The following is a 21026-nucleotide window of genomic DNA, read 5'->3' as shown; positions in this document are numbered from 1 at the left end:
GCCAAAGTCTTCCATAACATATGTGAAGATATCTAAATCATACATACAGGCTGAAACATAATTAGATAACTTCAAGCTCAAATTTTTGTGTATTAGAAAAATGTTAGAAATGGCATCTCTCTCTTTTCATACATTTAATCTATGAAGTGGGATTGATTATGTCATAAGGGACAAACAGGGAAATGGCAGTGTTTGACTATCCGTGGCAGTATAAATTCCCTCCGTTCTTTACGTATGTATGAAACAATAGTGTCGTGCATGTATAGATATGAAGTAGAGAATTCCATTGAAAATGTGCACGTGTCCCGTTGTTGCGATGTTATGAATATGGACGTGCCTTTGCTGCCCTGGAATAAATGTTTGTCCAATTTTCGATCATTTGTGAACTAATAAATTCTATCACTTATGACATAAACACAATGTAATTGGAAGCACAAGCTTTCTTATCTTTAACCAATAGAGAAACTATCTCCCACACTTACCAAGAACACGCTAGTTAGAAGGTTTGCATTTCCACAAACTATTTTTTACTGTCATTTACTCTACCAAATTCTGTCCCTCCCTTCTTTCACACGCATCTGTAGAAGCCACTTACCGTTCTGTGTACGAAATAATCATAGTTCATATGTCAATCAATGTCATACATCCCTAGCTCAACAATTGAAATGTCATATTCAAGTGTTATAAATCACAAACTAATGCATAACAGTAACCTGATTTTGTGCACCAGTCTTCTTGCATTTTATTGTGACCTGGGAAGAGCCAGGGTAGAATAGGTCTTCAGCAACCCATGCTTGCTACAAATGATAAGTATGCTTGTTGTATGATGCTACTAAAGGGATCAGGTGGTCAGACTCACTGTGAGTTCGTTGGCACGTGTCAACTGCACACGTAGATGCTCATGCTGTTAATCACTGGACTGTCTGGTCCAGACGTGATTATTTACAGACCACTGCCATATGGCTGGAATATTGCTGAGTGCGGCGTTAAACTAAAGAACTGTTGATGGGGTTTGTCAGAATTGGCTGAATGCTTCAGTATAATCGTTGATTTGGTGTGTATAGATTTATGTAAGTCCATTTACCTTTTACACCCCAGGTTTGGCTGTAAATGTGATATTCATGTGTCCAGCGCTGTGTTAGACAGTGTGCGACCAGGAAGTGCTTATTTTGTGTACATAGCTTCATGTATTTTGTACGTATCCTGTGCCTTTCACCAGTTCACTTTGATGATACTTATGTAAACATGCTCTAATATTGAAACTATATTGCTTTCATTACAAATGTATGATTATGATGATGAATATGTGTTGAATGTTCCAGCATTCAGCCCAATCAGGAAACACGGAAGAAACAGCTGGAAGCATGGTGTAGCCTCATTTTGAGTTACCATCGCCACATCAAAAACTACAGTCTAGATGTCACAGAAGCTCAGAATTCTCCACTCTTCTATAACAAGTCCATCGACAGTATCCTTTGTTAACTTGCTAGCATAATTGTGAGGCCAAAGCTAAAATCAGTAATAAGTACAGGGACAGTGACAAGAAATAATTCACTTCTAGATTGCCTTTGTTGAGTGGAAGCAAATTTGTCATGGAGATATGTTTGAGGACATACTGCAAAACTTTTATAAAACCACTGGAGAGTTACATTATTGAATATTATGATACTTTTGTGTGATAGTACTTCAGGCACTATGATAGTAAGACATGCCAAGTTTGAAAGTCAAGGAGATTGGTAATTATGAAAACAGCCTAAATAATTGTAGATTACTTGAGAAAATATGGTTACCAAGTTAACAACTTGATACTAACTGATACCTTCTCTATCATGGTCTATGTAGATTATTAATATTAGATGCTATAATTAAGTATCATTTGTGTAGATGAAAGTATTTGCTATGTATAGAGGAAGAGGAGATAAGCAATTAAGCATGAGTCAGGATAAGTATAAAATATCAATTTTATTCAGAAAATTACATTTTGGACTGTGTCACTGGTATCGGGTCATCAGGATTACTCTATGTTATAACTGCAGGAGTGTACCCGGTGTCCTTGGTTACACACCTTTGACTCCCACACCACACTTTGAGGTAGGTTGTGTTTGGACATCTCAGTGATATCATATCATGTAAAACTCTCTTACAGCCTTTAGATGTGTCATTGACCGATACATCATTGTCATACTCCTGCTGCTTTTGCCATCAAATTCCCAAAGATTTATAGAAGCTCACTGAAACTTGGGAATGTCTTGCAATAAGGTTCCAGGCCATTCATAAAACTTCTGACAGTTTCAATGAAATGAATTTATTTTAATTGTTTATGACATATTTATGACAACAGTTCCTGTGTGAAGCACACACTATGTATTTGTCAAATTTGTCTAACTGAAGGTCAGTTGACTGTCAAGTTCATAGTCAAAGCATATTTGAATGATGTTACGGTTTATCATTCATCCTTAATGCAATTCCAGGGAAGCTTTCCACAGATGGTATTTACACGGTTTTAGATGAACTTAATAAAAGAGGTAAGGCATGTGTATGGAGAAACGCTTATTGTGACTTTACAACCATAGGCTTATTGCTTGTATGTTATCATTAGGGCTGATTAACTTACTTATCTATACATACTGCTTATCTTGTGTTAACACCAGACTGAAACTGCACTGTTTTTGTGTTTCAAGAGGCTCTATAAAACAGCTAGTGACCAGCTAGGATGGGTTTGTCCCCATATGTGAGTCAGTATACTGTAAGTCAATAAAATAATGCCAGTTACTTATTATTTTTCCTTATCCTGACTCATGCTTAATTGCTTATCTCCTCTTCCTGGCAAAGGTAGTGGAACACCTGAAATCCCTTGAAGTTCCCCTCTAAAAGAAGTGGACATAAAAACACACTCACCCACAAGTAGCCTCCCTTTACCCACGCATGCAAGGGAAAACAGCGTCAGCTTTCATTAGCCAGGTCTAAATCGGAAGTGATTTAGCTTCAGGTAAACATTTATTATTAACTGCTGAAATTCATTCCAGTGACCAGTTAGGCATGTCTCTAGGGCTACCCCTTGGGTCCAGCGAATCATCCCCTAGACCACAGAAGTCTAGATCATCATCGTAGCGAAGACGAAGTGGTCTGCAATGGAGTTGCAGAATCATCATGCCTCGAAGAAGAATTCCTTCAGCGACGAGATCGTCCCTCTACAGGAACGACATATCTACGATGAGCCGCCATTGATTCTACACAACAAGCAGAATGTCAGTGGCATAGACAACTTTGTCCCGACTGCACTGTCACCGCTCCGGAATCGTTATGAGGGTCGCCAGACAACGCAGACTTCGTCAGCAGCCTTGTTCATTGCAGCAGACAACTTTACGAGTCAGCCATCACTACACTCAACACAGCCGTTCCATGCAGACGCCGTCATGTTGCATGAGCGTGGGAAAGTGTCGTTTTGAAGAAGACGGAAGACTGGCTCTATGTGAGCACTCATCTGGATCTGCACTCACCAGGGGGTGAAGAGGAGGCGTATGCACACACCGTGTTCATCAAGATCGTCTCCAGCTGCTGCGACTGTGGGAGCACTCAACTACATCTGCACTCACTCCAGGGGATGAACAGGAAGATCGTCAGCATCGTCCTTGTCATCTCGTCGCAGTTTGGAGAGAGATCCACCTATGCCGAGTGAGTGCACCCGCACAGGTGAGTGCACTCACATGAGTGACTATGCTCGTGTAAGTGAGGACACTTGCTCGGGTGAATGCTCTCACTGGTCTACTTGTCAACGCAGATCTTCATCAGTGTTCTCAGCTCGTCGAAGGTGCCATCAGCACTCGTCATCCCCTTCAGACCTGAACTCACATAAGAAGGTTCGTTGGCATCCATTGAATGCGTTGCACTCACAGATGGATGATGACAGATACTACTGATCTTCATCAACAGAGGAAACCCTCTTCTCGGACTCTGCAGTTACTTCATGGATCACGTAGGGTCTGGACTTAGTCTCATCATCCAAGGACTCCAACGAAAACAACACTTGCAGGATGAAGAATAAAGAATTGACAAGTGATGTTTCTGCTGATGGATCCGAATAGCTACGATTCTTGGGATGTTATCTACGGCATTCAAGTCAGCAACAACATATGCCACGTTTCAACACCCATCGCTTCCTTCGTCACCATATGGAGTCCTTCATCAGAGCACCAGATGTAGACGAGGCATACAAAGCACTCGTCATACAGAAGTAGGTTCACCAGTTAATTTCTGAACACCTCGCCTCTACTACTGCGGGACTGAATCTGCTTCGTCAACAAAGTCTCTTGTCTGCCTCATCATGGAGTGAAATTTTCACAAGGCCCTTATATCAAGCCCCGTGGTCAGCCCCCTTGACATTGTATGGGAAGATTGAAGAGAGAGCTTGGATGGTCACCCAAGACTCCAGAGGAGTCATGATGATCAAGTTCATCGATACAGACACTGGTGCTCAAGCAGACAAGTCAGCGTTACACCAAGAAGTCCAAGTTCTCCAGAGTCCAGAGATCGAGAGCTAAGAAGTTTAATACTAGAGTGTCAAGGGAAGGAAGAGGGGGTAAACATTGAAGATCAGGTTCGGAACGACTGGAATCTTCTATCCCCATCTGTTCCCATACAACTGTCTCAAGTGGGTGGTCGTCTTCAACTGTACTGAAGAATTGGGGAATTCTCAACGACGAATTCATCACGAAGATTCTTTGAGATGACTACAAGATACCTTTGCAAACTACACCTCGCATGGCAGGACTCGACGGTATCTTTGGTGGAAAAATCCGGTGGGATAAATTCCGACACATCTACCTAGGTGACAGTCTGTCTCCATCAGCTTTAAGCGGCAGGATTTTTTTCGCGTGCTTTTACTCATCTAGACACGTGCTCGACAAACCCAAAAGCTAGCAAGGTTATTGCCGTCTGAACATGATTTCACGATAATCATTCGACTGCTACACCGGCGACATCTAGTCTACAATCTGATTGGTCTTTGAGAGACAACACACTGCGCAGAATGTAGTGTTATTGGTCCAGTATCAGGGAGTCTTCGGTGACTTTCAATGCTGGACAGATGTCGATTACACACTAGACTAACAGTGTACAGCGTCATTTGATTCTTCAGGGAGCATAGAGGTAACAGCAGACTCAATGCTGCCTATCACAAAGCTTGCAGCAATGAATGACAGCTCCTGATTGGACAGGCAGCCAGCTATAAATAGACTTACTTCAAATGTCAACACCCACATAATGAACAGTATTGGTGATCTGGAAATGAAGAATGACATATCTTCACGGCATACAAGTTCTTCATGAGAGAAGTCAACTCAGTCTGCAGTTGGACTTCACTATCAGGCTACTAACTCAACTATGTCTATGACAGTGATTCCTGAGTCACGGTTTCACATCCTGACCGGTTTACGATGCTGGACATCTTGAGACCACACCAGCTATGGGGACCTCGCCAGTCGGCATTCAACAACCATCTCTACATAGACACATCTCTCTAAGGATGGGGTGCCCTGAACAACAAACAATTACGTTGCAGCAGGAATCTGGAAGAAGGAAGATCGAATTCTTCCCATCAACCGTTTGGAGATGAAAGTGGTGATTCATGTTATCCATCACTAGTCGACAACACTTAGAGACAAGCTACTGATGATCCACACAGACAAGTCAACAGTGGCTTTCTACATATACAAGCAAGGGTCAATGAGATCGCCATCTCTACCACACCTGTTGTTTCAACTCTTTGACATGGTTGAAAGTCTGAATCATGTCACATAACAGGAGCCTGCAACATCATGGCAGATGCCTTATCTCGTCCTCTTCGTCCATCACCAACAGAGTGGATACTGCATCGAGAGGCGTTTCAACTAATCAGTCAGACATTCGCATCGCCGCAAATATACTTAAATGCAACAAGGTTCAACAAAAAACAGACATAAACCTTTGTATCACAGGTACCAGATCCGTTAGCCTTGGCAACAGACACTCTCAGCATGGGAAGGACTAAATGCATTTGCATTTCAACTTCCCGTGCTGCTACCAAAAGTCATTGAGAAAATAAAACAGACCAAGAGGCTACAACTTTGGTCACGCCTTACTGGCCAACAAGAAATTGGTTTCCAACACTCATAGAGCAGTTAGGACAACCAACGCTACAACTACCAGATTGGAAAAATCTTCTCATCCACCCCCACACGAAACAGGCACACGGCAACCCACCGGTGTTCCGACTTCACGTGTGGAACATATCAAAATGTCTTTAAAAGACAGAGGATACTCGGTGAGAGCAGTGAAAGCAGTTACTTTAGCCTTATGGAAATCCACTTGCACCCTTTATGATGACAAGTGGAAGCGGTTTGAGACATACGCCAAGAAGAAAGGCTCCACGGCGATGAAGGCAACATATCCACAGATAGCAGAATATTTATGTCACCTATGACATTCCAGAGGTCAGAAAGGCTCTACATTATCTACATACTTGGCAGTTCTCAGCTCAGATGTCACCATGGAAACAGGAACCATGCTGACTAAAGTACCCAAGCTACTGGTCTTACTATGCTCCTTCAAACTGGAAGATCAACACTGTAGATTTAGAGCTCCAGCATGGGATCTAAACATCGTACTTCAACATCTCACAAGTGATGTGTATGAGCCGCTTGATCGGACCTCATTTGAACTGCTAACTCAGAAGACGTTGTTTTTACTTGCCTTGGCTACGGCTGCACGATAGTCAGAAATCATGCTCTAGACTTCAGCTGCATGAGCTTTCATGCAAATCATCAGGAGACAGCTCATCTGGGTCTACGATGGGATTTTGTTGCATAAAATCAACTGCCAGGTCAACCGGATAGACAGTGCCACATACCGGCATTATCATCAATCCTGGGACCTCAGGATACTCAAGATGTATCAGCATGTCCAGTCAGAGCTTTGAAGATATATATCGCACCTACCAAGTCTAGAAGGCAACGTTTCAAGTGCCTGTTTATCCCTATATCTACTGAGACATTTACGGAAGTACCCCATAACACTATCTCAGTGTGGATCAGAGCTGTTATATTGAGAGCCTATAAAGCAACAGGATTGGATCCTCCGCAAGCCTCCAACCCACACGAAGTCAGAGACTTGGCCTCTACACAAGTAATACATGGGAATTGCTCGCTATCAACTATAATGGAGGGCTGCTTTTGGAAGTCAAACACAGTGCTTGCCAACCATTATCTATGAAACATAGCCATGGAGGACATCTCTGGCATTCATCAGTTTGGGCCTCTTGTCATTGCTCAGCAACTAACAGTTCCCCGAAGGCACTGAGTTCACTCACTCATTTTATCACGTCACTTGTGGAAGCCAGACGCTCTTTGGAGTATAGTGGTGGAGAAAGTCCATGCGCACGTCTTGAACAGACTAGCATGAGTGATTATGACCCTGTACTTGTAATGAAGTTACTTGTACATGAAGAAGGGTCGAAAGTAGTCTCGATTGCTATATCTTGACATTTAGTTGCATCAGAAACTAGAAGGATGCTAGTTACTTTTGATGTCATCACGTGCCAGTCAATAAAGTGCTCAACGGAAGACAAGTTCAACTGGATGTGATCCCCCCAGAATCTACTGTGAATATTAGAAGAACAGGACCGAATTATCACCGTTACAAGTTTCCATTGGGAGGGGAAATTATTGGAAGTAATTTTGAACAGCCAGCACAATCCAGCATGGCCTGACCCACCTCTGTTTCCATTGGATTCTGTAAGCAATTAAGCATGAGTCAGGATAAGGAAAAATATGTAATTTTCTGAATAAAATTGATATTTCATACTTACCCTGACTCATGACGAAAGCCCTCCCAACCGCCCCTCAGAGGCTTGCTGAATTGCTATGATTCTTTTATCGGACGATCGACAAGGAGAGAGTGACAATCTTGTCAGATCAGCTGACCATGTGCGTGGATAAAGGGAGGCTTCTCGTGGGTGAGTGTATTTTTATGTCCGCTTCTTTTAGAAGGGAACTTCAAGGGATTTCTAGAGTTCCACTACCTTCGCCAGGAAGAGGAGATAAGCAATTAAGCGTGAGTCAGGATAAGTATAAAATATCAATTTTATTCAGAAAATTACATAATGCAAAAAATGTGGCTGTATCTGAAGCACATTAATAAATTATTACATTGTCTTTTGCACTTGATATCATCATTACTGGTACTAGTTTACATTGTTTGAACTCACTGGGCCGTCCATGTAAGACTGTATCAGGATTTCTTGCTTACCTTTTTGCTTACCTCAGATCAACACTTTTGCTATTGTCTTTTGAGTTTGAAATGTCACAAACTGAGATCATCCTCTCTACTGTCAATTACTACTAGTAACAGTTGAAGGGAAAACCGACTTCATCCAAATGTCCATTTGTTCTGGGGGATTAAGATGTTTATACTAGAGTTGACTTAATTATATTTCCCAAATTGGTGACTGTAGTCATTAGTGTGTGTAGTCATTCTGGTCATCCATGTCCTGATTTGTCTCCTCGCATCAATAAATGCGCGCATTTTCGTTCTGAGGTTTGTGCTCGCATTATTTAATACACTCACAAGTTGATTTACAGTATTGATAGGTGCTGTAAAGTCACCAATTCAGGGGTTAAAAAATCCCATCTCCTGACGTTAGGGACGAATCAGTTTTCATTTTGGACAGTCAAATAATGGCATCATACTTTTCCGTGGGCTACTAGATAATTTCTGCTTACAGTTTCAAAGTGCAAATAAACATCATTTCATATCTGCTCAAACTGTACTTTCCTCACATTTCATCTCAGTTCTGGCATATCCATTGCACCTACCTGAAGATTCATAGACTTGTCCACAATACAAATATGGCTCACTCCAAATTGTTGTAAGCAAAATGGCATCTGGTGTCTCCAAAAGATCAAGAGACTTCACAGCAGATTCAAGGATCATAGTTCTTTGAGATCTGTCATCAATGATCACATTAGCATTGATGGTCTTGCCTGTATAAGGTAACTTTGGTGCTGATCAAGATATACCTGTGCAGACAGGGAAGATGTCTTTGAAAACATTACCTCCTTTCCAATTTGCAACTGTCGCTGCTTTTTCCAGGCTTATCATTGTCATCATCAAGTGCATGATTAAGCAAATATTTACACAATCCAAATAACAAGACCATTAAAAGAAGACAAAGTAGTGACCACTAGCTGGTCAAACCATTTACTGACAGTATTTGCATAGAGGCATTGCAAGGCAAGGCACACTGTCAACAACATACACAGCATGTGGTTACATTAAAAAATAAAGAAAGTGATGTTTAACAGTTCTGGTGCATGTAATTGTTGAACTGGCAATGAAATAGTAGATGAACAAAATTAACCTGTGCCATGTACACAACATCATCAACAGGGGAAAGGGCCTTACTTTTCTTATCATAACTGAACAGTATATGTTTCATTACTTTCTGACACTGGGCAGGTAGCACACAAACACACATAGAGACCCAAGTGCTGCCTTCTTTCACTATATTATGATTATCACTATATTTAGTGCTTTCAAATTCAAGATTTTCCCTGATTAGTAGTCTGCCTGCAACAATATAAGTTGTTCAGTGGTCATGAGGAGGCCATGTGTAACCTCGATATTTGTTTATGTTCCCTGAGCCCAAAGGGATGGGAGGCACATCTTTTCATAACCATCGCTAGATTTTGCAGTCGACACAAGAAAAACAGATTTCCGTGAATCATGCATGATTCAGTGTTATCTGAGATAAAGAAGTACTACCACAAAGTACCAAATGAGTTGCAATGTACCCTGCTTGTAAGAGAAGAGCACTTAGGGCTTAGCCAATCATATATGTGCGAGGTAAGATAAATAGTCATGGATTCATGCAGAAAGCAATGTATTTTTGTTTTCACCAACAAACAATTTACATGAAGTATGCTTTTGCGTGAAGCAACTTTGTATTTCTTTCCTCACAAATCTTTTGAACATTATGTTTGGTTTGTTGCGGATAGATGATATTTTAATTGCAATCAGTTGGAATATTTGACCTTTCATTTACATCATTAAATGTTCACACTCTTTACTGTGAAGTTATGATGCTATGTCAATACTTATTTGTTTGATTTGTTCCGTGTTTGTACAGGTCATATAGAATGGAAAGACAAAGCACGGAAGCAGTGTCTGATAATGTGGAGGACGCCAGAGGAGTGGGGGAAACTTATCTATAGATGGGTAGGTTCTTCCCATTTACCTAATGGCATTCTGTCAAGTTCTATGTAATGTCTTATCAGTTATGGTGACTGGAGGATGTATGGCACTGGTGCTTCCTTATTGTATACATATTAAATATGACAAGTCGTCCCACATTGTCATGTTAGTGTGTAAGATTGCTATCCTCTGATGCATCACCAGCAGCACAGCAGGAGGGTAACAATAGCATCACAGGCACTGTAGGAGGGTAACAATAGCATCACAGGCACTGTAGGAGGGTAATAACAGCAACACAGGCACTGTAGGAGGGTAATAACAGCAACACAGGCACTGAAGGAGGGTAATAACAGCAACACAGGTACTGTAGGAGGGTAATAACAGCAACACAGGCACTGTAGGAGGGTAATAACAGCAACACAGGCACTGTAGGAGGGTAACAATAGCAGCACAGGCACTGTAGGAGGGTAACAATAGCAACAAAGGCACTGTAGGAGGGTAATAACAGCAACAAAGGCATTGTAGGAGGGTAACAATAGCAACACAGGCACTGTAGGAGGGTAATAACAGCAACACAGGCACTGTAGGAAGGTAACAATAGCAGCACGGGCACTGTAGGAGGGTAACAATAGCAGCACAGGTACTGTAGGAGGGTAATAACAGCAACACAGGCACTGTAGGAGGGTAATAACAGCAACACAGGCACTGTAGGAGGGTAACAATAGCAACGCAGGCACTGTAGGAGGGTAACAATAGCAACACAGGCACTGTAGGAGGGTAATAACAGCAACACAGGCACTGTAGGAGGGTAACAATAGCAGCACAGGCACTGTAGGAGGGTAACAATAGCAGCACAGGCACTGTAGGAGGGTAATAACAGTAACACAGGCACTGTAGGAAGGTAACAATAGCAGCACAGGGACTGTAGGAGGGTAACAATAGCAACACAGGCACTGTAGGAGGGTAATAACAGCAACACAGGCACTGTAGGAGGGTAATAACAGCAACACAGGCACTGTATAGTGGTACAATAGCAACACAGGCACTGTATGAGGGTAACAACATAGGCACCTTTATGATGGCAACATCACAGGCACTTTATGATGGTAACAACAGCAACACAGGCACTGTATCATGGCAACATCACAGGCACTGTATGATGGTAGCAACATCACAGTCACTGCATGATGGTAACAGCAACAACACAGGCACTGTGTGAGGGTGGCAGTAGCAACACAAACAAGGCCTGAAGGAAACAGTGGCAATCCAGATAATATCTGGGAGCAGATTTTGCTAGATACTGCTTGATCAAACCTACTAAAGATGGCTTAATGTGTTGTTTGTCAATATTGTATTGTATTCTATTTTTGCAGATATGTGACCGAAGTATGACAAATACAGTCTGCACTTTCTATGAAATAAGTGAAGGTGATGATAGCTCATCAGAAGGTTAGTATGTTCATCTTACATGACGTGTTAATTTGACAGGATCTTTATAAAGGAGTCTACACATTGTTTATATTCGACCTCACAGAACACCTAGATACATATAATATAAACAAGATACAGTTATAAACAGTAATATTTCATTATACAGCTTCTATTGTGAATGCACATCCCTTGAAAGCATTTCGCCAATGAGGCAGGGGGTCATGTGGTCATGTGACGGCATTACCGAGAGTCGCTATGTCAACACACAGAAAATATAGTGGTACAGAGTCTGTTCACTTACTGAGGTCTGCTTCTAGTTTAGCAAATAAATCAATCCACTAAGTCAAACCTGGATTTTGGAGGACATGCATTCCACCAGTTGACAACATATACCTGTAATAGCTCTATTCGCCGGGAAATGACGATGGAGGCTGTATGGGGTTCAAGCTTTTTATTCTAGTTCTGGTGATCCAGCGTAAGCCGCTAGTATTCAATGCCCTGGAACATTTAGGGAATTCTTACATTTCAACATATCACATTTAAGTTCAAGATCACCTTAGAACAGTCATTACAGATTCATGCAGATCATGCAGATTCAGGTTACAATGTACTTCATTCCATTTCTTAAGATACAAATGCCTTAAGATACAATATTACATGATATATAGTCTCACAATACATACAAAGAATAAAAGAAAAGTAACACAGCCTAGTATCATGTACTGAAATTGATACACAAGCATGCACTCACGTATATATGGGACACGGCCTAGCGAACACATGGCGACACCCTTCCCTTCCATGACCACATGGCATACACGCTACCATCTGCAGTACACAAACAGCACAACAATTCATTCAGTCACAAATCACCCATGGGACCAGTAATGTGCAGAAAACTATACAATAAAGTAACATTATTCCATTTATACAGTAACTAAGTTTATAACGCTAATGCTAAAGCTTATTCAACATTTACAAAATCAAATGTTAATTTATTAACTACAAAAAGTTATAATACAATTACAGCTAAAGATGAATTGGATTATAATACCTGCTCTACTCGTACCAACAAGCACTTAGAACATGTCAAGCCAACACAAAAAAATGGCTTGCCTGTCTATCTCTGTGTCCCAATGTGAAGTGAAAGTTAATTGTTCAGGTGCAACATGCAGAACCAACTACTGGCCCATCAACCAATCAGAAATGACCATAGCTCACCACGTGATAAACAATTTCCAGTGTCATGACCCGACATGACCTGACATGACAACCCCTTGAACTATGATCCTTGACTGACAGCCTTCATTATATACATTGATCTCAAAATAAATGCATTTCTCTTGAAATGCTACCTTTCCATCAAGATAATTTATGAACTCCTTCACCACAAATCAGCTGAATAATTTAAAAGAATACTGCCACCTAAAACCTTTTTATGACCCATTTTCTTTATATATATTTTTTATAACATATTTTGCATTTTATAACATATATTAAAATGACCTCAACCACAACATAATGACATTCCTAAAAATACAATTGAGACAGTAAAAAAAACATTAAATAAGATCATGATGTATCAAGGGTTCATGCCCAGATATTTCATGACTGCTACATACCCATGGAACAATCCCAATCTTGATTAAGGTTGCAATAGACTACTGCAGACTGGTATGCAAACCACTTGCCTTTCATGTGTTCATTGAAAACCAATCAGATACAGAATTAATATTTCATCAGTCAGTATATGATAAGGACAACATTCTTCCATTACTACAGACAGTATACATCGGGAAGGTAAACACTGAATAGATACGTTTGAGTTTCATGATTATATTAAGGTTTTTATGTAACTTTCAGCTCTATTGCATAAAATGAGTCTTTTGATTAAATTTATCCGAAAAGTATTAGTATGGTGATAGTCTTTTCTATGAAATACTTGCTGTTTACGGAAGTCGAGAAGTTAGATCTTGCTACTGTACTGTAGAGAAGTACCCTAATTTTTCCTTATCTTGACTCATGCTTATTGCTTATCTCCTCTTCCGCGAATGTAGTGGAATACCTGAAATCCCATGAAGTTCCCTTCTAAAAGAAGCGGACGTTAAATACACTCACCCATGTGTAGCCTCCCCTTGCAAAATTATAAGTATGCATGTTTTACTGAAATGTAAGCAGTTAAAGATTATGTAATTATATGCATATTTCCACTTTCATTGTTGAGTCAAACATTTTCAATGTGGCTGCAGAGTTCCATGGTTTGGAGAACTGGCTGCTGCTACGGGCACTCAAGACCCTACAAAGTCAAGGCAAAGCAGAGCTTATTGATGGCAGTGAGGGGGTCAAGTTCTTTTAGAGCTGGCCTATCCAGACCTCCACAGCAGCACAACATTCTTCAAGCAATGTTAATATGAACATAGATGTCAGGCTATATTCCGATCTGCACAATCCGACAGTTCGGACATAGCCGCTCATTGACCTATATACAAGTACTTTTTCCAAGTGATCCCATTGGTGTTGAACTTTGGTAAACTTGTCCTGTGTGTGATATAGGAACAGTTGTAGGTAGCAAGTGTGTTTAATATCAAGTCATATTTCAACTACATTTGTCGGGATACAGACTGTACTGAGGCTTCATTACAGCTAGATGTAGGGGATGAAAATTCTTCATAAAATCAGGCATGCCAATGACGTGTTTGCATTCTAATGAAAGCTCTTACACCAACACATCATGTGGCTGATTCACAGCAGTACAGCATTATAAACCTGTTCTGTATTGTCAGTATAGTACAACACTACACCAACAAATCATTTGTCCATCACTCTCAAATGCTGAGACAGTTTATTTCACCAGTGATTTTACTTCCTGTTAGTATTTTTGAAGATAGGTAATCATTTACTGGCCATGAGTTTGAAATGTGCTACAGTCATGCAAGGTGAGACCAGATCCAGCCATCTAGTTCAAGGTGCAGATGAGGTAATGGCAACAACAACAACAACAACAACAATAACCTCTAAGACAATGGGAGGTATCATTTACATTACATGAAAGTAAATATGTAACAAAGATGTTGAATTATGATATATGACTAATTATCTGTATAGTGAAGAGTTGTGCTTTGGCAGTGCTAAAGTCCTGAACACTCTTGAACTGTTGCATGTAGAGATATACAGGAAGAGTTACCTCCCCAGCAACCATATGGACTTGCTAGAAAACACATGATAATGATGTTGTGTTACTTAATCCAGGATGCCACGGTTCAGGGAATAGAGTACTTAAACAAGTTTAAGTGGTAGCCCCAAGTTGCTTATTGCTGTGTAGTTTCTCTGTCACATGCTGTTGTAGTGTTTCAGTTTTGCTTATAACACAGGTAAATTCTCCCAGCATGTAACACACCTGCAGTACACACCCCATCATATATACCTGTAAGGTTGGTACTACTCCATCACTGTGAAAAGTCGTGAAGGATGACTCTCAGTTGTTTGACAGGTCTCTTTGTGTACGTGATTTGAGTTAAGATTATTTCTGCACCAAGTCAGAATCCAATCAGTGGATTATTTATAACGTGTCCTCAAAACACTGTGGTTATATTCCAAATTACGAAGCAAAGTGGACATGTTATTGCTTGGCAATGTATTTGTTGAAACTCTTATGGAAATGGAAACTGCTCATATGTATTTTAAGTCATAACTGAAGTAACAGAAGTAAAATGCATCTATGCATGTTTGTGAGAATTGTGACTCTTGGTTCTGTTTGAACTCTATTCAATTGCTGTTATTGTTCACACATTTGTTGTCAGAATACCAGAATGTTAACAATGTTAGCATTCATATGATCTTGAGTACAAGTATATTTTAAGAGATGTATAAAATGAACTATTGCAATAAAGGTTTAATTCAAACAAAATTGTTTTGAAATATATTAATGAAATATTATTGCACTTTACTTGTCTTGTTTCAATGTGTAGTAATAGGGGATGGTGGGTGAGCTGGCTAAAGCTCCAGGCTAGTGATCCAGCGAGGTTGAGGTGTCAGGATTGAGCCCACCTGTGACAGGGTGTAAAAACCTTGGAGTCAGCTTTGTGTGCAGACTCTTTCAGTGTTGTCACAACCCCTAGTGTACAGTACTTAAGAGAACCCACAAATCCGTTGGTATATGACCAGATGGTGGCCACATGAATATGTGCAAAACATCTAGTTGCAGGCACGGCAACATGCAGTGAACTTGGACAAAGTGCTGTGACTATGTGTCCCAGTCCACCCAGCTGTGAATGGGTACCTCGTTAGGATGAGAGAGCCTCAATAAACTCGGTGCCCCAAGTGGCAGCAACAGCTGTATACTTCCCAGGGAGTTGAGATTGAAATATGATGTGCTGTTGAGATTGACATCCACTGATCTAGGGAAAAATACCAGTGCCTTGAGCATGCACTAGTGCATGGATATATATAGATATAGGATATTTTTATAGCGCACATATCCACGCACTAGTGCATGCATGGATAAGTGCACTATATAAATATCTTATATATATGTATATATATCTGTAGTTATGTGTAGTCAACTTTTTATGTTGGGTCTGTAGTTATGTTAGGTGTGGTCGAGTTTTTATGTTGGATATGTAGTTATGTTAGGTATAGTTGAGTTTTTTATGTTGGATATGTAGTTATGTTATGTATGGTCAAGTTTTTTTATGTTGGATATGTAGTCATGTTAGGTGTGGTTGAGTTTTTATGTTGGATATATAGTTATGTTATGTATGGTCAAGTTATTTATGTTGGATATGTAGTCATGTTAGGTGTGGTTGAGTTTTTTATGCTGGATATGTAGTCATGTTAGGTGTGGTTGAGTTTGTATGCTGGATATGTAGTCATGTTAGGTTTGGTTGAGTTTTTATTTTGGATATATAGTTATGTTATGTATGGTCAAGTTTTTTATGTTGGATATGTAGTAATGTTAGGTGTGATTGAGTTTTTTATGTTGGATATGTAGTTGTGTTATGTATGTGTGGGGCGGAAAATATGACACAAGGTGTTGAATGTTCAATGCATCTTTAATCTTCTTGACTTGAACAATGGGAAAGAAAACCCCCAGGAGACTTGCTCAACAGTGATGACAAGCTCGGAGTGACGTCAGTAACCACGTACTGGTGTTCAAATTACATTGAAATATAGATGAAAAAAGAAAAAGGAATGATGAAAGAGCGTGATGTTCTCTATGACCAGCCTCGGCAAGAGCGTGCTTCCTTCTGCTGAATTTCGTTACGACTTGCACAAAGATTGTTTAAAATTAAAATGCTTTAGTGAAGAAGGAATTGATTTGCAGCCAAATAATAGTAACTGTAAAATACATGGGAAGGTTATGAAATCTTACTGGAATTATGTATTTACAATTTGAAAACTGCCAGAATTTGCCGAAGATGGGCGAAGTTTACGAGCTATTTTTAAATACATGAAACTCTCTTCACACTCCCCTGCTGAATTATTTGACTCCGACAACTTGCTGGACGCCAACCTTACAACTATCAAAGATTAAATAGAAAAATCAAAGAAAGAAATGACTACTCCTAAGTCAGCAAATTGTTTTGCTACCTCAAACATAAGTATGTGGCTGGAACAAACTCCAATGCCTAGAAAAAAAAAGTTTCTGACTGCACTTGCTCTGAAGGCACAAACATGGGACTGGTTTCTGCACTCTTAGAACGAGAATGTATCTCACCTCTAAGTCACATACTTAGAACCAATAAATGCTTAAATTTTTGCTGTGAAGCAGATCACATTGTCTACATGATCTAATAATTCTAATAACATTCGATTAACAACCTGAGCTAGTAGTAACTTGGAAAGACACAATATTCTTAAGATGGGACACTTTGTATCGAAAATGCGCTACTTCATTGAATTTGACAATAATTGCATGAACAACAAATGCGACTGGGTTATGTTTGACAACAGGGTGGGGTCAACTGTTGACGATGCAACTTCATTCTGTATCGCTGACCTGAGTAAATTGAATGGGTTGGAATGCTTCCCAGCACAGGATCGCTGACTCCTTCTTGGATTGACCTCCTGGATGGCTTCCTTCTGTTCCTCCCCTGCTGGAGGCGAAGTACTTTCTTCAACCACTACCATGTCATCCATATCAGGGCTTGCATCCTCATCTGGAGTTAAAACTGGCTGTGATTCCTCTTTAGTCTCATCCTCCCATGCTGGAAGATGGCCAACATGATGTGGTTCTTTAGCTGGCACCTCTTTTTCTGGGTCTTGGATGTAAAGGAGACAAGATGCAGGCCATTCTCCTGCCTGTATCATCCTCTTCTTCCACCACTTCCTCTATCACATCGGCTTCAATTCTAGAGACTGGGTTGATGTCCTTCACAAGTGTCTTTGAGTCCAAGATTTCTCGTCTATGAATGGACTTTTCCTTGTCCCTGCTTAGTGATTTGACGATATAAACTGATGGCTCAATTTTACCGATGACTTTGAATGGTTCTGGAGTTTAGTTTTACGCCGCACTCAGCAATATTACAGCTATATGGCGGTTGAATGGTTCTGGATTCCATATATCCTGCAACTTGTGCCTTCCTTGGAAGTGATTCTTGATAAAGACTCGGGCACCAATAGTAATTTCAAGGTCAACTGCATTCTTGTTCAGAGTTTTTAGCCTTTTAAGAGCTTCTTCAGTACGTTCCCTTGCTTGTTGAAATGCGGTTTTGATGTTCGGTCACCCACTCTGTGTCGGTTGTTTCTAAAACTTGTCCTAGCAACAAATCAAGGGGAAGCCGTGGATCTCTGCCATAGAAGAGATAGAATGGAGAGTATCCGGTGGTGGCATGTGGAGTACAGTTGTAAGCAAACACGAGCTCTGGCAATAACTGTGACCATAGTGTCTTTCTTTCTGGTGACAAGGTTCACAACATATTGTGCATTGAATCGCTCACATTGTCCGTTTCCCTCTGGATGGTAAGGTGTAGTCTTTGTCTTCTTGACTCCATAGATACTGCACAACTCATGAACTATTCTGCTCTCAAAGCATCTCCCTTGATCGCTGTGAAGACAATGTGGTATCCTGAACTTGACAAACCATTCCTTTACAAGGATTTTGGCAACAGTCTTCGCAGATTGATCTTTCGTATGATAGGCTTGGGTATATTTTGTAAATACATAAATACAAGAACGTTCTCATATCCGTTGTATCCTCTTTCTAAAAGGGTAAAGTCCATGGCTAGAATTTCCAATGGTTTTCTGGCAATGATGGAACCAAATGTTGGCTTTACGTTCGGACCATGCTTTCCAAGCATGCATCGCTCACACAGCTTACAGTGTGAGTCAACATCTCTAGTCATGTATGGCCAGTAGCATTTGGAATTCAAAATAGATAGGGTCCTATCTGCACACTGATGTCCACTCTCATCATGACTAGCCTTCAAGATTCTTCCTCCCAATTTCTTTGGGACAACAACTCTATTTACCGTTCTGTTGTCTGTACAGGATTGTCGGTAGAGCACCCCATTTTGCATTACGATATGTTTCCAACATTTCAGTAATTTCCTTGTATCAGGATCCTCTTTGCAAGGTTGGTGGTTTACTTTGGTCCCAGTAATAAAGGAATCTTGAGATTGCTGGATCCTCTCGCTGCAATTTCTCCATTTCTACCGTCGACACAGATGGTATTTGGGTACATGGGAGTGGTTCGTCTTGGGAATGAATGGCTTCTGCGCGTACAATTTGTCTGTCCTGGTTGATTTGGGTCTTCAAGGATGTTGGTAACACTGCAGGTGTTGCCTTATGTTCTGCCATGACGACTATAACTTCCTCTAGTTTTGTGGACTCTGCCCCATGGTCGACTTTCCTGCTAAGAGAATCGGCATTCTTGTTTTTCGTTCTGGACCTGTGACGAATGGTCAAATTGAACTGAGCCAATTCCCCAATCCACCTCGTCTCTGTGGCACCAAGCTTAGCTGAAGTTTGTACGTAGCTCAGGGGGTCATTTTCCGTGTAAACAGTACATTGTGCACCAAGTAAGAAATCCCTAAACTTCTCTGTAACAGCCCACCTAAGAGCGACGAGTTCTAATTTCCTACTGCTGTAGTTGGTCATGTTCTTTTCAGCAGGTCGCAGTGACCGACTAGCATAACTCAGCACTGTTCTCCCTGTTTCCTGGTCCTGTGAAAGCTCCAAGACCATCATGACTGGCATCAACTTCCAGGATATATGGTCTTGAAAAATCTGGGTGTCCAAGAACAGGTGCCGTTGTCAACTTCTGCTTCAGCTCTTCAAAGGCCTTATAACACGAGCTGTCCCAAGCAGAAATACCTCGACCATTGCTGAGTTTATGCTTGTCTTTCTTCTTGATGGGTATTCTATGCAACAGAGAGTGCAGGGGTGCTGCTATTCTTGCAAATGATGGAACAAATTTCCTCTAGTAGCCGGTTAAACCCAGAAATCCATGAAGTTCGGTTTCGGTTTTTGGTATAGGCCATTCAACCACTGCACTGATCTTGCTTTGATCTGGGGAGATGCCTTCTTTGGATATGTAATGCCCAAGATGACGGAGTTTCTCTTTAAATAGCTGGCACTTCTCTGGCTTAACTTTTAGGTTAAATTTTGCGAGTCTTGTTAAAACCATGTCTAATCTTTCTAATGTTTCTTCGAAGGTGGTGCCAAAAATGAGGCTATCATCCAAGTAGATAAGGACAGTTTGAAAATTTTCGTCCCCAAAGATTTTAACCATGAGTCTCATGAAGGTTCCAGGGGCACCTGTTAGGCCAAATGGCATTCTCAAGTACTCGTACAGTCCGCCAGTACCCGTTCTAAAGGCAGTCTTCTCTATATCTTCTTCTGCAACAGCTATTTGGTTGAATCCACGCGCGAGGTCAAGACTACAGAAGTACTTAGCACCTTTGAGAACAGTGAGGGCTTCATCTATACGTGGGAGGGGGTAGGCATCCTTCCGTGTCTTCAAATTCAACGCGCGATAATCACAACAAATCCTAAGTTTGTTGTCTTTCCTCACCAGCACAATAGGAGACGCATATTTGCTTGATGACTCTCGAATGACCCCTTTCTCTAGAGATTTACTGATGTAGTTACGGACCTCTTGCCATTCACCTGGAGGGATTCTTCTGTGAGGAATTCGCACTGGTACATCGTCAGTTGTGATAATACGATGTTTGATGGCATCACAGAACCCAATGTCATCATCATGTTTACTGAACGTGGTGGAGTGCTTGTGAAGAAGCTCTTGAAGCTTGAGACTGCAGTCTGAAGGTAGGATGCTGTTTACATCCATTCTCTGCAAAAGGCTGTCAACAAGCTGGTCATTCAGTTTGGTTGAGCTTGCTTCAGTGACCAGTACTTCCTCACAGCTG

At 40.8% G+C, this 21026-nt stretch overlaps 2 protein-coding genes and 1 pseudogene across 4 annotated transcripts in view; 2 read left to right on the top strand and 1 right to left on the bottom strand.

The window, feature by feature from the left end:
* The window catches only part of LOC137298287 (armadillo repeat-containing protein 8-like), an 801735-nt gene that overhangs the window by 157277 nt on the left and 623432 nt on the right, over nucleotides 1-21026 (bottom strand). The window lies entirely within an intron of this gene.
* LOC137297845 (vacuolar protein-sorting-associated protein 25-like) lies at nucleotides 147-15565 on the top strand. The gene is made up of 6 exons (XM_067829808.1): nucleotides 147-232; nucleotides 1323-1468; nucleotides 2472-2525; nucleotides 10163-10251; nucleotides 11601-11676; nucleotides 13908-15565. Exons 1-6 carry the CDS (start codon nucleotides 183-185, stop codon nucleotides 14012-14014), a joined length of 522 nt encoding a protein of 173 aa, XP_067685909.1. The 5' UTR covers nucleotides 147-182; the 3' UTR covers nucleotides 14015-15565.
* On the top strand, nucleotides 6015-8163 carry LOC137298521 (uncharacterized; annotated as a pseudogene).

Source organism: Haliotis asinina, chromosome 10 (assembly GCF_037392515.1).
Source record: "Haliotis asinina isolate JCU_RB_2024 chromosome 10, JCU_Hal_asi_v2, whole genome shotgun sequence".
In the NCBI taxonomy this organism is placed as follows: domain Eukaryota; kingdom Metazoa; phylum Mollusca; class Gastropoda; order Lepetellida; family Haliotidae; genus Haliotis; species Haliotis asinina.
This window is presented reverse-complemented; position numbering and strand designations above follow the sequence as displayed.